Genomic DNA, 15,732 nt, shown 5'->3' with positions numbered 1-15,732 from the left:
TTGTAGTAGTAATGGCTACTGGGGACAGATGATTCAGAGCAGGCTGCTTTTAGGAAGAGGAAATCCAGAGGCTTAATGTGCAAAGTCATCACATAGTTGGTACCCGTTAGCAAAACTGGCAGAGAAGCCTAGGCACTGGAATAGCAGGTCTTTGACAGAGTAGTGTGGGAAGTAGACACAACTTCTGCTTATTCTGTACTTTTGAGTTTCTTTGGGAAGCTGCTTACATCAAGATATTCAATATGCCTCTGTGGTGTCAAGCATTTCCCCAAAATGCACCAAGATGTTCCTGCCTATCATGATAGTTCAGAATCTGAACAAAATATGGCCTCAATTAATCCTTGAAGGAGCATAGATTGAAGCCTTTTTCTTGGAATCCCTTATGTCTGACTGGTCTGCATGGAAGACTAGTCAGAGCAGTCTAAATCCAAGTGATCAATTCCCTAGAGGTTAGCATATACTCAAAACCAGGGCACTTTCTCCATTCTAAGTTTACTGTTTTCTCCAAGCTTTAGCACGATAACAAGGAGATTGGCTATACCAAACTGTTCAAAGATGTCCCCTGGCTGCCTTGCTGATCTCAAGGAGGGTGTACAACTTTAAATAAGTCCTCTGGAGTGGGGTGATGGTTGGTCGGTCGGTCTGTCTGTCTAGTCTTTTTCCCTCATTTACTGCAGCATGATTTTCTTGTTTCGCTGCAGCTGCTCTTCTTAAGATGGCTGATTGCAATGTTTGACTTCGTTGATCACAAAGAAAAGCTTCATGCACTCTATGGCTTCTTCTTCTGCTCCCTGCAAGATGAGAAGCTGGTAAGGAAAACAGGAGAATGTTCCTTTTGGTTCTGAACAAATTTAGAGTGTTCACCTGTACTGTACGTCTTATTACGCTGGCCTGGAGTAACTAGAGAGTTACTCCCTTTCCTCTAGTGCTGTAGTATGTGTTTATAGTAGAGTGACTGGCCCTCTTCACTCTGCTTTTTTCCAATGATTCCAAAATTTCTTCTGAACCTAGGACACCCAGCATGGAAGTTCAACATAAGATTACTCTAGTTTGGCACCGACAGCAAGGTTGTGTAAATGAGCATCCAGGACTTCATGCTTTGTAACAAGAGCAAAGTGACAGCGAATGCTGTCTCAGTTCCTAAGAGACACTGTGACACTGCAGAGTCTAGTGTTGCTTTTAATGTCAGACAGCGAAGAGGTAAAACTCCCAGGATGGAACTGTCTGTACATCATAGGCAAAAAAGAGCCTTTTAAAGTAATGCTCATTTAATAAACAGAATCCAAATGACAACAAGGAGTCTGGTGGCACCTTAAAGACTAACAGATTTATTTGGGCATAAGCTTTCGTGAGTAAAAACCTCACGAAAGCTTATGCCCAAATAAATCTGTTAGTCTTTAAGGTGCCACCAGACTCCTTGTTGTTTTTGTAGATACAGACTAACACGGCTACCCCCTGATACTAGAATCCAAATGCCATTCCACTAAGATAAATGTAACTTAAGTGGGAATCAGGCAGTTGTGACTTTTTTATATGGTAGTTACATAAGTATTTTATTATCTGGAATGTAAGGTCACACATTGTCTCATGTCGTGAAGGTGTGAAATACTGATCTCTTCAGAACCGTACCTGAGGTCAGAAAACATGTAACATTTTCATATGCTGCCCTCTGGGACTGTTAGAAAACATCAAACAAATGAAGATACATAGACTTCTATAGAAATTACTCTAGAAACCTATAGAATTTGAGATAATGAGGCCATTTCTGTAGAATGTTTTAACTGACATATGGAATACTCTAGCAGGAGCATCATTCTATTTCTGTAGGGTTTTTAAAAAATATTATAGTGAGAGTATTTTCTATTAAATCCCATAGGCATTTTCCATGAGAGAGCAGAGACATTAATTGTTGTTAATTGTGAGAAGTCCTGCATGATGTTTTTGATGTTTAAAATGTATTGCAGTACAGTAGACTTACACCAAAGACGAGATATTTCCTGCAGTATGTTTGGCTGGTTTTGCTGAACTTCGCTGTGACCTCTGCTGAAAATTGGATTCCTACAACTGAATTCCTACCCTTTAAATACTAGTTTCTGGCACAATAGGTCAGTTGAAAGTGCAGCAAAGATTAATATCTGGCACAAAAATATCAATGCCAGACCCCCAATGCATTTGCTGCAATTATAAGCGCTGATAAAAGAAGCTGTTTTTGATTCAACTGTGAGCTGGTTTTGTGTACATTAATTCATGTCCTTTTGCTCACCAACTTCTGAATTGATTAGCCTTCATTTGAGAAACAAGGGCCATCTCCCAAATGGACCCTGGCTGAACAACTTCACCAACGAATGTGCATAATGGTGTTAAATGAAACTATTGGCATACACATTGGTTGTCAGTTCTAATGCAGAACTGTACTGGTACTGTATACATATGACAATGAGGACTTCTTCCTGAGGAATCTAGTGCATGTTCTGCATCCTGGTAACTGACTGAAGCACTTCAACCTCAGTATGGCAGCAGGATCCTGAGGATATTTACTTAAGTATGAGATACCAGCCTGTTAGTTGTGTCCAGTGGAAGTAGTTTCTGAATTTAGCCTATTAACTATCCTGATGAATCAGATTGCTTACTGAGCCTTTTTCTCTGCAGTGCCCCTATGTTTGTCATCTGCTGTATCTGCTGACCAGAAGAGAGAGCGGTGAGTCCATTCAGTCCTGATAGTTCCTATGGGTCTAGTTGATTGGGCCATACAGAGCATAAATATGCATTGACCATCCATTTGTGTGATACAGGGCTGGTTTCATGTGCTCAGAAAAGGGATGACCATTATCTTCCCTAGTGCTTTCTTCCTACCGTGCTAACATGACGGCTTCAAAAATTCATCAGTTTTAAGGCCAGAAAGGATCCATTATGCTCTTTTAGGCTGTCTTGCATAACAGGCCAAAAAACTTGACCAGTAATTTCTGCATACAGCTGATAATGGATCTGTCTGTTCCTGCCCTTTTCCTTGTGTAACTTGGTCTGTTTTGGTGTATTGGCCAAGAGGCTTCTAATTTGTACCCAAATGTCTGATATGTTTTGTATTCTACCCTAATGTTCTTAATTTTTTTTCTTTTCCCAGTTAAGCCTTTTCGGGTGAGGAGACTGGTAGATCTACAGGCAAAGATGGTGAGTCACTAGAAATCCTGAAACGAGTAAGCAGTATAACTGGAATTAGGCTTACAACTCTTATGGTTAATGTTTTCACAGGAATGGCAAATATCGTTGCAAAGGATGAGGTTGTTAGACTTCAGAATAGTAGTTTCCAGCCTTCGGAATAATAATAATAATAATTAATAATGCACACACAGCTTGCCATTTAGCACAAGTGCTGCACCTAACCTGCACACATCCCTAATTTGGACTTTGTGTCCCTTCCAAGCACCCACACAATGACACTTACACATTTTTTTTTTTTTTTTTTTTAATTACACATTTTACAGCTAGGGATGATAAAATTACACAGATTTGAAAGCGATCTCTTGGCTTCCCTTTTCCTTTCCTTCTCTCCCTTTTAGCTTCCACTCTCCTGTTCACTTCATATTTCTTATACTTCTGTGGCATTGTTATCCAAGAATAACAAAACAGTGGGCAGATATCTCCATTATGTGAAAGGGAAACTGAGGCACAAATGCTGTGAACTGCTCAAGGCACCCATGTCAGTATCAGAACCGGGAATAAAACCTGGGATGTTGACTCTAGGTCACTTCGTCTAACCACCAGATTGCTGCTTCCCAACCCATACTTTTATTCTCTATACCTTTTCTTTCTGTTTGATTATCTTTTGGTGTTCTCTCTTTCCCTTTGCTGCCAATCCCCTGTCTGCCTTCTCTAGGTGTCCTCCATTTCCTTGTCTTCCCTTCCCCTTCTCTTGTATCTATAATCAATCTTGGACAGCATTTATTTTCCTTTGGTACTCTTATCCTTTGCAACCTACTCTTGCATTAGACTCCCAACTGCAGCATCTTCTTGGTTATCCCAGCATCTCTTCTTCCCCTTCTAGAAAGGTAGTGGGAACCTGAATCCAGAGGGAGGAGCAGCTACTGCTCTTTCCCTACCTTCTACAGACCAACTGAGATTTTTAAAAGACCTACCAAGTAAGATCATGAACTGTAAAACACACACTGATGGCTAACAAGCTGTCCATCACAGTATTAGAACAGGACACAGAATGTAACGTGTCTGCAGATATGCAGACATAGAATATAAATGATTTGGGAGAGAGCTTTTGTCTATTCAACAATAACACGTCTGGGTTTTATTGGCTCTGAAACGTTTCACATTGTGCAGGACATATGGGTGGAAAACTGGAAAATATGAAAGTTCCTCAACATTTGGATGTTGAGGACTCTCTCCCTTCTTCCACCCACCAAAGCTATTGCCATTAAAATAGTTGTCAGCTTTATGTTGGATTCTCAGAATACAAAAATGCCAAGAAAATAATTTAACTTTTTAAAACCATCAAACTCCACTTTCGGCTATGCTGCTTTTGATTAGGATCTGGCAATGGCAGGAAACAAATGGGGGCTTTGCTGCTGAAGTTTTTGCAGAGGGGTTAATTGGGGCGGATGGCTTTCTGTTCCAAACTGCTCAAGGCCACTGAAGCATTAAAGACCAAAGTCTCACTTTTTCTGTCATCTGACCAGCTTGGTATTAATCTTTCTGGATGGGATATTGAGCAGTTGGCAACTGTTGAATTTTTGGGAAACAGACCATTTTAGAGAATGTTCAAAAGATATGTACACTCGTAGAGCAGCAGCCACCACCACCAAGTTCTGGGTCCTTGATTGACTTCTGTGGAAATGTCAGAGTTGGAAGCTGTGGATTTACAGGACTATTGTATGCCAGTGAAACATGGGTGCTGGGGAGGCTGAAGAGCATCAGACTGACATCTTCTATTCTCATTGTCTTCGTTGGCTGCTTCATGTTAAGTGGCAGGATAAGACCAGCAATGAGCGTATTGATAGCTAAACCCATCCACCACCCTCATCAGCATTGGTTCAGTCTTGCTGACTTTTTTGGTACAGACATACTATTAGGATGGAAGACCAATGAATTATGAAATGCGTTTACCAAGGAATGTTCACATGGGCACCAAAAATTTCTGTGGTGCAAAAAGATTGTTCGGACTATGTCCATTACTGGCATCCATCTAGACAGTCTTAAGGATGTAGCTAGATACGATCTCAATGGCATTTGATCTGCAGGAAGCCTGTCCCTTTGGGATTTGCCATGATGATGATTTGCGAAGGATGCTTTTGAGACTTCATGACTGGAAATATATGCTTCTGGTATGATTGTTTTGAGGGAAAGAGTAGACTATAAAATGTGGGGCAATGGCTACATTTGGATAATCTAGCTAGAGACATCTAGTCCAGAAGGATTGGTATTATTCACAGAGGTCTTAAAATGGTGTTAAACTCCTGCAATTGTCAGTTTTTTCTTATCTTTGTGGCACAACTCATCCCTCTTCACCTCTCAATTTAATGTCAATTTAATATTTACATGGTACTTGTAACAGATAATCTTAGAGGATATTATCTTATTATATATCTTACAGATTGTACAATGAGAACTCTTCCTGTAAGAGCTAGCTATTAATATATTTTACAAAATCAGTAGCACTTAAAGAAGTTTAACTATATAATGCTATGTTCACTCCTTGGGTAATGAAGTGCAATTGGGGAGTATGGGTATCCCAGTAAAACTGCTTGCATGTGTATTTAGGCAAAATAGATATGATATACATTTTATACAGTAATTTTGATTTATTTAGTAGTCTGATCTATGGCAATTTAAACTGTATCTTCTTTTCCCACCCAAACTTCCTTACTATTTCCAGTGCTCAGTAGAGATGTTCTTTTCTTCCTCCTTTTCCTCCCTCCTCAGTTGCACAATGCTAATTTGGACTGATTAATAACACACTAGTGTGTAGACTTGCAGTATCAATTGGGTTTTCCTTGCTGTTTCTTATGGTGCACATTTTAACTCTCTTCTTTTTCTTCTAGGGAATGCAGCCTCATCTGCAGGCTCTGCTATCACTGTACAAACTTTTCTGCCCTGAGCTGGTGTCCATAACTCTGCCTGCAAAGATGAAGGTGAGGAATGGAGTGACTCTGATGTGTCTGTATTGGGATTAAAGTCTGTACTGTCCTTCCTATATAAGCAGCTTTTGCTTCATGATTCAATGGTGAAAGAATAATTCTGTACCCTCTCTCCACTCAGTAAAACGAAACCATTAGAGTTTTCTATGGGAATTGCTACCATTTATTTATACTGAAGTGAGAAGACATATAAAACGATTCAGCAGAGAAGGGCACATAGCGAGCAGGTGTAACCATGTCCTTACTCTCATCCTCCCTTGCCTGTCTCCCTCCTATTGTTATACTATTTTTATGTCTTGTATATTTGATCATAAGCATTGTGGGGGAAGGTAATATCATCCTATGAGTCTGCTGGGCATTGTCCAAACACCTTTGGGTGCTACTGCAGCACAATAATGGAAGACACAAGTCAGAGTAAACATTAGATCAGTGGTTCTCAAACTTCATTGCACCATGAACCCCTTCTGACAACAAAAATTACTACACTACCCCAGGATGGGGGACCAAAACCCAAGCCCATCTGAGTCCCACCACTCCAGGTTGTGGGGGGCAAAGCCCGAGCCCGACCACCCCAGGCCAGGGGGAGGGGCGAAGCCAAAGCCCAAGGACTTCAGCCACAGGCCGGGGTGGCCTCTAACCTGAGCTCTGCTGCCCAGGGCTGAAGCCCTTGGGCTTCGGCTTTGGCTACTGGCGGTGGGGCTCGGGCTTTGGCCCTGGGCCCTAGCAAGTCTAAGCCAAACCAGGTGACCTCATTAAAATGGGGTTGCAACCCACTTTGGGGTCCTGACCCACATTTTGAGAACCTCTGTATTAAATTATTTGCAGGCCTGATATCTAAATTGAAAGTTTTAGCATATGAAAGTAATGGTGGGGAAGCTGACAATGTGTTCTGAGATGGATTTGGGGGAGTTTCAAGGTAGGAACAGACTGTATGGCTTTATTTTCATAAATGTTTGTGTGCTGTGTATGCAGCAAGTTATTTGGTGAAGTTAAGATATGTACGCTGACTATCTTATTTATATGCTTCATACTATACAAAGACACCAAGAACTCTGCAGCAAACTAGATCTAAATTTTGCATCAAGGCTGCCTGGTTTTTCTGGCATTCCAGTGAGGCAGATTTGTCCAGGTCTAAAAATTGAGGCTTTTACTGACTACAGTATGAAAGCAAATTACACAAGCAGTCCTTGTGGCATTTGTTTAATGTTCATTTCAGATTATTTTACATTGCCCCAAATTTTCAGTTTTCATTGTGCTGCAGATTTATCTGTGAGAGTAGTTGGAACTTTTGGTACCCACACATGCATGGGAGATAGAAATTTCCAGGCTTAGGACAGTTCACCTAAAAAAAAATTTATAATCTATTTTAGTTAAATTGGTTCATAAGACAAATTTAGAGTTTCCACATGGGGGGGGGAAGGGGGAGGGTTGCATGAATTAAAGGTTATGATTTAAAAGCTGATTGTAATTTCAGTGGTGCAAACTTAGTTCAGATAAAGCCTTATGCTGGCAATTTTGTGTTTGGTTTGTATTTCAAAAGTTTTTTTCACAACCATGATGCCTAGAAACTTAATCCAATGTTCAGTGAAAGCTCTGATTATCCAGTTCGCTTCTATGGCAGATCTCACTGCTGTTTGAAAGCATGGGATCTTCACTATAAAGACACACATATACCTGGGCAGGTTTTATTTAATACATGAAATTCTTTAGATCCAGTCTTTATGAATGGACAGCATATCATCATCAGGATCCTAAAATAGATGCAAATTTCCACACTTTTGAGATCCCGGGGACTTTTTTTTCTTACCTTTGGGAAAGGTCATATGCCTTGAAAATTACATACATATCTTTCAGATTGTAGTCAAAGGATAATGAGTCCAGAGAAATAAAAGCTGTACTGTACTGTGACAGAGACCTAGCACCTTTTGGACTGTCAAGCGCAGTCCTTACAATAGAGCACATAAATGTCACTGTAGTGACATGTATCAAATTGGCAATTGATTTTTCTGTCACTCTGCCTTAGAGTTTGGTCTCACACATAGGTGCCTGGATTGTGTTTTTAGACCTACTTCAAGAACTCGGAAAGCCTGTGGAAGGCAGCAATCAACACCATAAGGCGAAGAAATCAGGGAACGTCTCCAATATCCCAGCAACTGATTCTAGGCGCAGGTCACCCTCAGTCCCGGAAGAGAGTAAGTTATGGGAACTTATGGGAATCCTAGAAAATGCCAAGCATGCTGAATTGTAGAAAGGAGCTGGGATCTGGATAGACATTGTGGAAGGTAGTGTAACTTAATGGGAAATTCTGTCTTTATATTGCAAGTCTGGGATGTGATTCACAGGATAGCACTTTGCAGGATAGCAAGTGAGTGATTCCCAGTTTGTGCTAATATTAGTTGTCTTGTTTATAGTGTATTTATCTGACTGCACTGAAATCCTGCTCGCAACTATTAATTTTGGTTTCCTGTTTCTCTCTCCAGAAATGGAATACCCAGTTGATTTTGCCTGCGTGCAGCACTGACACAAACAACCCAACTAGGAGCAAGGACATCAACCATGCTGACATCCTCAGTCACAGTGAATCTTTCCCAGTGGAGCAGCTACACACCTTCTCCCAGCTCTTACAGAACATCCACCACCTAGAGGTGAGTGTCATGAAGGCCTCACCTTGAGCATGTGTAATCTTAAAGGTGACCTAGGGATACATATCAATAACCTATTTATTGGGGAATAGGTGCACACATTATCCATCTCCAAAGGGATATACTGTATTGGGGAGTGATATGAAAACCTGGAACCTGTGTGTATTCCCTGGTGGAAAGGGTGTGGACTAGTGTCAGCTTTGTTTGAAAACCTTTCAGAAGCAGATATTCAATAGCTGGTTGTCCCGGTTTCTCTTGCAGTTTCCTTCCCAGATGGGCTCAGTGCTAAGGAATTCCTTGCTGCTTCACTACATTAATTGTATCAAAGATGAATCTATCTACTTAAGGCTCTACTATTGGATGGGCCAGACTCTTCAAGAAGGTAGGAACTTAACATTACCAGGTATGGTGGGGAGGAAAAGGGATAACTTTGAGGCTGTAATGGTACTTAGCTGTACCGGCATATGTGATTGTTTTACTGGTACATAAAAATACTATCTGAGATGACAGCATTGACTTTAACAGTACCTATGGTGGGGGGTTGGATTCTGCTTCTGGTTGTTGCATCCTTGTCTGTACTCCTTGTACTCTGTTACGTTATTCCTTCTGGTTTAGAATGCACTTGGTATAAGCTTGTTAACCAGCAGTATGAAGAAGAGTTCAAGGACTTCCTGGATATTGTCTACAAGACAGAGTGTTTCTTGCAGGTAAGCACCTACTTAATGAAGCCCTGTTCTCAATTAAGCCTTTGCTTAGTATGTATTAGTGGCTCATCCATTTCCTGTGGGATGCCTTAAAGATTACGATCTTAGAAACAGCAATAAGAGATCAGCAAAAATGTGTTCAAAGGGCAAGTCCAGGTTGCTGAACTGCCCCCTCTTTCTGGAGGAATGATAATTTGGGAAGCAGCAGTCATTAGCTGATGGATTGCATGAGGGAGGGACTCTGCCCTTCTTTAGTGAATCGCGGCGGGGAGTCAGAAAAGGGAAGGGATTGTGATGAAATTTTTTTTTTTGAAGGTTTTAATCTTTGTACCCTTCAGGAGGGGTTCTCTTCCTGTGAAGAATTCTTGTATAAGAGCCTTCCCCTCTGGGATGGTTTCTGCTGTCGATCGCAAATCCTCAGGCTGGTGAGCTGGATCCCCCTCAGCAGCTTCTCAGGTATGTAGTCTAGACTATGATCTTGGACTATATCTGATCTGGCTGGATTGGATTCTTCCATAGATATTTGACTTCTCTCCTCTGTTTTCAGAAATGAAACCACATCTTTGTGAACCTCTGGCACAGCTTTTTTTTACATCATCCCTTTATTTTAAGGTAATTCAAGGTCGTTATATTGGTCACATGCAGATCTAGTTGGTATTGCTGTCCCCACTATGGGAGGTAGGTAAAGCAATCTACAGATAGTTAAATGGGCTTCCCAGTTTGGCGTTGGATCTGGACCTGTCCAACATGGGTCCTCTCCAGTTTATAGAGAGAGTTAAAATGTATAGTGGGAGGTAACTATTTATTTTAGGAAGCCCTCTTGCTTTTTTTTTTGTTTGTTTTTTTTTTTTTTTTTAATAGGCGATTTCAACTGGAAATAAGCAACAGTGTTTCAATTGGAAATACACCTCTACCTCAATATAACGCTGTCCTCAGGAGCCAAAAAATCTTACCGCGTTATAGGTGAAACCGCGTTATATTGAACTTGCTTTGATCCACCGGAGTGTGCAGGCCGCCCCCCCCCCCCCCCCCCCCCGGGAGCACTGCTTTACCGTGTTATATCCGAATTTGTGTTATATCGGGTAGCGTTATATCGAAGTAGAGGTATACAAATATATTTTGCACCCACCATGCTGCTGATTTAGGATAGTAAAATCCAGTAAGACAACTTTTTTCTTTTGTTTCATCATTTCAGCCTGAGTTCTGTGTCCCTGCACTTGTTACACCCTCTGTTAATCTCCCTGCCTTGAGTGCAAGTGTCCTACATGGAGACCTACATGGAGGCTTCAGCTTGCTCTCTCCCCAGTCTTTCTTGTAGTCCTGATGATAAACTGTCTGAAACCTTCACAGTATACTTTGAAAATGATGGCCCATTTTTATTTAGCATTCAGACACTCCTCTACAATGTACATAATTCACTGCTTTCTTTCCCTCCTGCAGTGTAGTGTTCTTGAAAGTCTGAAGGAGCTGTTGCAGAACTGGCTGAATTGGCATGTGATGCAGTTGGATGTGGAGTCTGATCCTAAAATCAGTCCTTTGTAAGTTCATCTGAATTGCACACAATGCAGTATTTGTGTGTTGTGCATGAAAATATCCTGTTTTTATTCCCCACCTGTGACTAAAGAGTCAGAAAATGCTTTACTGCTTCTGTGACAATTAGCTTAGTTGTGAATCCTGTTTGTTTATTTTTTTAATGTATTGCAATCAAGGTTGCTATGGTTTATTCATATCTTGTATCTTGCAGTAACGTCATTAAAAGTACATATCTTAATGTTTTGTATGTCTTTTCAGCAATGTAGTACTCAAAATAGAATGAATGTATCAATAGCATGAACCACACTTGCAGCATTTTATTAAGGGAGTTTTGAGGTATGTCTGGATAGCCTCTGCATAATCCTTGTTTGCCCAAGTCAAAATTCCTTTTTCACTCATTTCTACTTGATGACACAAACCAGTATTTTCTAGGCAGAGAAAAGAACGATCATCTGCCTAGGATCTCATACCCAACTCTTCCTCATAGTATCTGAACATTTAATTCATATCCCTCCCTTTCTGACTTATGAGCGCTTTTTAAATTGTCAAAATAGTAAATATCCTAATTTATCTTAGACCACAAAGCAGGCAGGTTGGGGTTAGTTTTGTCAATCCAGGCTTGAGGCTGTAACACTGAAGCAGTGATGCAAAAAGCTATGTTTGTAAAAATACTAACATTGAGAACATACATGCCCAAAAGTCAGCAAATTGAAGTCAAGAACTCTCCAGCAATGAAGATGTGGCCATGTTTTGTGTAGTATTTTGGATAACTTTGTTCTGTTTAACTTGGATACATTCACAAATTAATGTTGCTGACTTCAACACTGAGGGTGGGGAAACCTAGAGTTCTCTTGTCATTCTGCTTAACTCTGCTCTGTATTTTAAAGCTGACGAGTTGTGTTAACATTGTCTGTTTCTCTGACTGCTGTTCTAGGAACACCACTCTTTCTGGACTGGTGAACTCTGTGGCTGAGCTGATCCACTTTGTAGGGTGGATCGCCACTGTAGCACTGCGCTTGGAGAACAATACTACTTTCTTGCTGTACTTTATTCTGGATTTCTATGAGACAGTATGTATATCCCATTACTTTTAGCATTTTAAGATGTCCAACCTCTCTAAGAGCAGTTTCCACTCATTGTGCAAGAGCATAACATATCCTTCCTTGTAATAATTTGTAGATGTTATGCTTGATTAAGTGCTACATCCTCCTAATTGCTGGACCGGTCCACTAGTCATAGATGATAGCTGCTGCATCCAAGTTTAAGGCCAGAGGGACTACCAGTTTAGTGGTCTGAAATGTGCAGGTCAGACTAGACAAACTCCACCCAGTTTACCCCCAAATTTAGTTTAATCCAGATTTTTTTGACTCAAGTACTTCACTCCTCTGGAGACTAAATTGTGTGCCACAGACAGAGAATAGGAGGGATCAAGAGGTACTAATGCCCACGGCCTCTGTAATGGCACGGAATTGAGTAGGTGAGAGATGCCCAGATGAGCCTAGCAAGCAACCCAAGCCCCATGTTCCAGTGGAAGGCAAAAGAATCACAGGGTCCCTGCCAATCTGACTTGGGGGACAATTCCTTCCTGGACCCAAAAAGGGCAGTCTGATCCTGAGCATGTGAGCAAAAGCATCTGAGAGAATTCTCTATACTGCCTGACCCCTTCCAGGAGACTAACTGAAGACCTGAAGCATGGATCCAAATAGCTATCATAAAGAATTTTGTATTGTTTTTTAAGGGGGTTGGGTGCTATTGATATTCTCACACACACGGAATAGCAAGATATTAAAGGGATACAACTAACTTGAAAAAACTCAAATTTTAATACTTTTAAATACTTTTTAAAATATTTTTCTGAAAAAATTGACCTTTTCTTTACTATTTGTTTCAGAGTGTGGTGGGTAAAAACATGATTTAAAAATAAAGGGATTTTATATAAATTACTTTTTTCTTTTTAAAAATAAAAATTTTAATCTGACGACAATGTTAAGGTCTAAACTTCTTATAATCTATATTAAAATCATTTTAAATTTAAAACCAACACTCAAGCAGTCCATGTTTGGGGCCAAACTACTGAATCTGGAGGAAGTCACTGGCTAAACTGGAACCAGAGTTTATTGAAGTGCTAAACCAGCTTTTAACAGAACTGGTTGAATCAACTAGTTGATTCAAAGTGGAGAAATTGATGACGAGTTGAAAAAGCAAGAAAACTTGTCTTCGTCTTTCAATCAATGAATAAAAACAGTGTGATAGCATTAAGCATCCTATTTCTAAAATCTTAAAGGATATTGTGACCAGAAGTAATTAGTTGAATCTAGAGGTGCAGCCATGTTAGTCTGTATCCGCAAAAAGAACAGGAGTACTTGTGGTACCTTAAAGACTAACAAATTTATTTGAGCATAAGCTTTCGTGGGCTACAGCCCACTTAATCGGATGCATGTAGTGGAAAATACAGTAGGAAGATATACATATACACCACGAAAGCTTAAGCTCAAATAAATTTGTTAGTCTCTAACGTGCCACAAGTACTCCTGTTCTTTTAGTCGAATTTACTAATACTTCCTTTATTTAACAGATTGGTTAGTTATTTAAATGTAAAACATATTTTGATAATTTTTTTCTTGTGTCCAGCACATTTAAGGTGATTTTATTTAACTAACAAAAAACATTAAAATGCTGTTTGTGTCCTTTGAATTGAATTCCAGTTTCTATCCACATACAGAGTGATACAAATCACAAGTGTAAAATATTAATCTACTAAATCCAAAATGCCTCATTAACCCTTTTCTAATATAAAAAAAATTAAGAATCTGAATGAATGTATGTAATCTACATAACTGATTTAAATAAATACATATATAGTATAGTCTCGCAGTTGGCAAAAAGTACCAAATTTAGCATACATTTATTTAATTGCAAATCCTATGTGTTTTAATGGTTACCCACTAATGAGAACCAACCTTTCTTTAGAAGAATAGCCTAAAAAGTACAAATATAAAATAAGATTAAAACTGATTTTAAATCAAGGTTTACTGCCTGCTGATTTTAAATCATGAATAAATCACACCTTTTCTGTATCAAGTTATATGTAGAGGGAAACAAATTCAATTCAAAGTGCACAAAAACAGCATTTTAATTTAAAATCTCTTGGGGGGCAAAGCTTTCTGCTGTGACCATGGAATCCCAACAGGCTAATTATAACTACTTGAATTGTCTAACTGTTAAAATTATTTGGTCTCTGTTATGTGGTTCACTGGTAATACCTAACCCAGACTTGCTGTTAGGTCAGGTCTGGTCCAGTCCAAGCTACAGATACAGAAGGAGCATGTAGGATCAGAGAGAAGGGGGCTGCTGTATGTTCGCTAAAGGGAAAAATTAGATTTCCACTACCCAGCGCTAGAGTGTAGGCTAATTTTCAGGGTTTAGACTGACATTTACACAAGCTCCTGCACAAAGGTCATGGTGGATTCTACATCAGTGGCAATTTTTGAAATCAAGATTGGATGTTTTTCTAAAAGATCTGCTCTAGGAATTATATTGGGGAAGTTCTATGGTCTGCCATAGGACTACAAGAGGGACTTCAACGGCAGAGTCCAGGGAAGGGTTCTGTGGCCTGCAGCATGCAGGGGGTCAGACCAGATGATCATAATGGTCCCTTCTGACCTTAAAGTCTATGAGTCTGAGTCAGACTAGATGGTCACAGTGGTGACTTCTGGCCTTGGAATCTATGAAGGAGTTGGTGATGTGGTTGGGGAGGGAACAAATGGAATTGCTTCTCTCCCACCTTCCCTTCCAAGGTGTCAGAGTTAACAGGAGCACAGACAAGTGACGTAATTCTCATTTTCCCCTGTAGGTGTTGTGGGGATTGATAACGGTGGTTGTAACAACCTGTCTGGATTTGTTTCCTTCCTGCAGGTGTGTGATGTGTATCTTAAGTATAACTTACCCTTGTTGGTGATGCCTCCTCCTGGAGTTTTTTACCCAGCACTGCTCAGCATGGATGCTGTCAGTCTGAACCAGCTCTGCTACATTATGTACAGGTACCAAAGATGTGGGAGGGCTTTCAACTTTATCACATCTTCTATTCTGATCATTGTTGTGGAGATGCCACTCTTTTTGTGTTGCGAAACAAGAACATTGGAATTCCATGAAGTCTTCTGTGTTCTCTCCCTCTCTCTGCGTGAAAGGGGCTGGAGGGGGAGTTCTTGGGCTATTCTGAGTGCTGGCCATATACTTTACAGCAGTGATTCTCAACCTTTTCCATATTGTTATCCCAAGTAACAATAAAACCAAGTTTCAGGTCACTGCTCCCTCCCCAGGATGCCATCTCTGAGGTAGGTAGGTGTTCCTTTAATACTTTGAGAGACCTTAAGTAACTCACCTAATAGGTTCAATTCCTGACTGATGCCTAGAGTGTCAAACCCCAGGCTTGTGCTCTAACCCAGTAGTACTCAACCAGGGGGCCTTCCAAGCAGGGCCAGCATTAGACTTGCTGGGACCCAGGGCAGAAAGCCAAAGCCCCACTGCATGGGGCTGAAGCCCAGGTGCCTGAACCCTGCCACCCGGGGCTGAAGCCGAAGCCTGAACAATGTAGCTTTGCGGGGGCCCCTGTGACATGGCAGTTGCCCTGTTTGCTACCCCCTAATGCCAGCCCTGGCTTTTATATGCAGAAAGCCAGTTATTGCGGCACAGGTAAGCCATGGAGTTTTT

The 15,732-nt window shown here is 40.5% G+C and overlaps 1 protein-coding gene across 2 annotated transcripts in view; it reads left to right on the top strand.

Moving 5' to 3' along the window:
• The window catches only part of CENPI (centromere protein I), a 30,436-nt gene that overhangs the window by 4,611 nt on the left and 10,093 nt on the right, over positions 1–15,732 (top strand). For both annotated transcript variants that reach the window (XM_005285648.5, XM_042861552.2), the window contains exons 5-17: positions 702–809; positions 2,650–2,698; positions 3,122–3,168; positions 6,048–6,137; positions 8,207–8,335; positions 8,624–8,788; positions 9,047–9,167; positions 9,401–9,492; positions 9,828–9,945; positions 10,037–10,101; positions 10,930–11,027; positions 11,957–12,092; positions 14,938–15,062. In XM_005285648.5, the coding sequence (XP_005285705.2) occupies positions 702–809; positions 2,650–2,698; positions 3,122–3,168; positions 6,048–6,137; positions 8,207–8,335; positions 8,624–8,788; positions 9,047–9,167; positions 9,401–9,492; positions 9,828–9,945; positions 10,037–10,101; positions 10,930–11,027; positions 11,957–12,092; positions 14,938–15,062 (1,343 nt within the window). The remainder of the gene's footprint in view (positions 1–701; positions 810–2,649; positions 2,699–3,121; positions 3,169–6,047; positions 6,138–8,206; positions 8,336–8,623; positions 8,789–9,046; positions 9,168–9,400; positions 9,493–9,827; positions 9,946–10,036; positions 10,102–10,929; positions 11,028–11,956; positions 12,093–14,937; positions 15,063–15,732) is intronic.

This window comes from Chrysemys picta, chromosome 9 (assembly GCF_011386835.1).
Source record: "Chrysemys picta bellii isolate R12L10 chromosome 9, ASM1138683v2, whole genome shotgun sequence".
Taxonomy (NCBI): domain Eukaryota; kingdom Metazoa; phylum Chordata; order Testudines; family Emydidae; genus Chrysemys; species Chrysemys picta.
The sequence above is the reverse complement of the archived record's forward strand: the minus strand, read 5'-3'. Positions and strand labels throughout refer to the sequence as shown.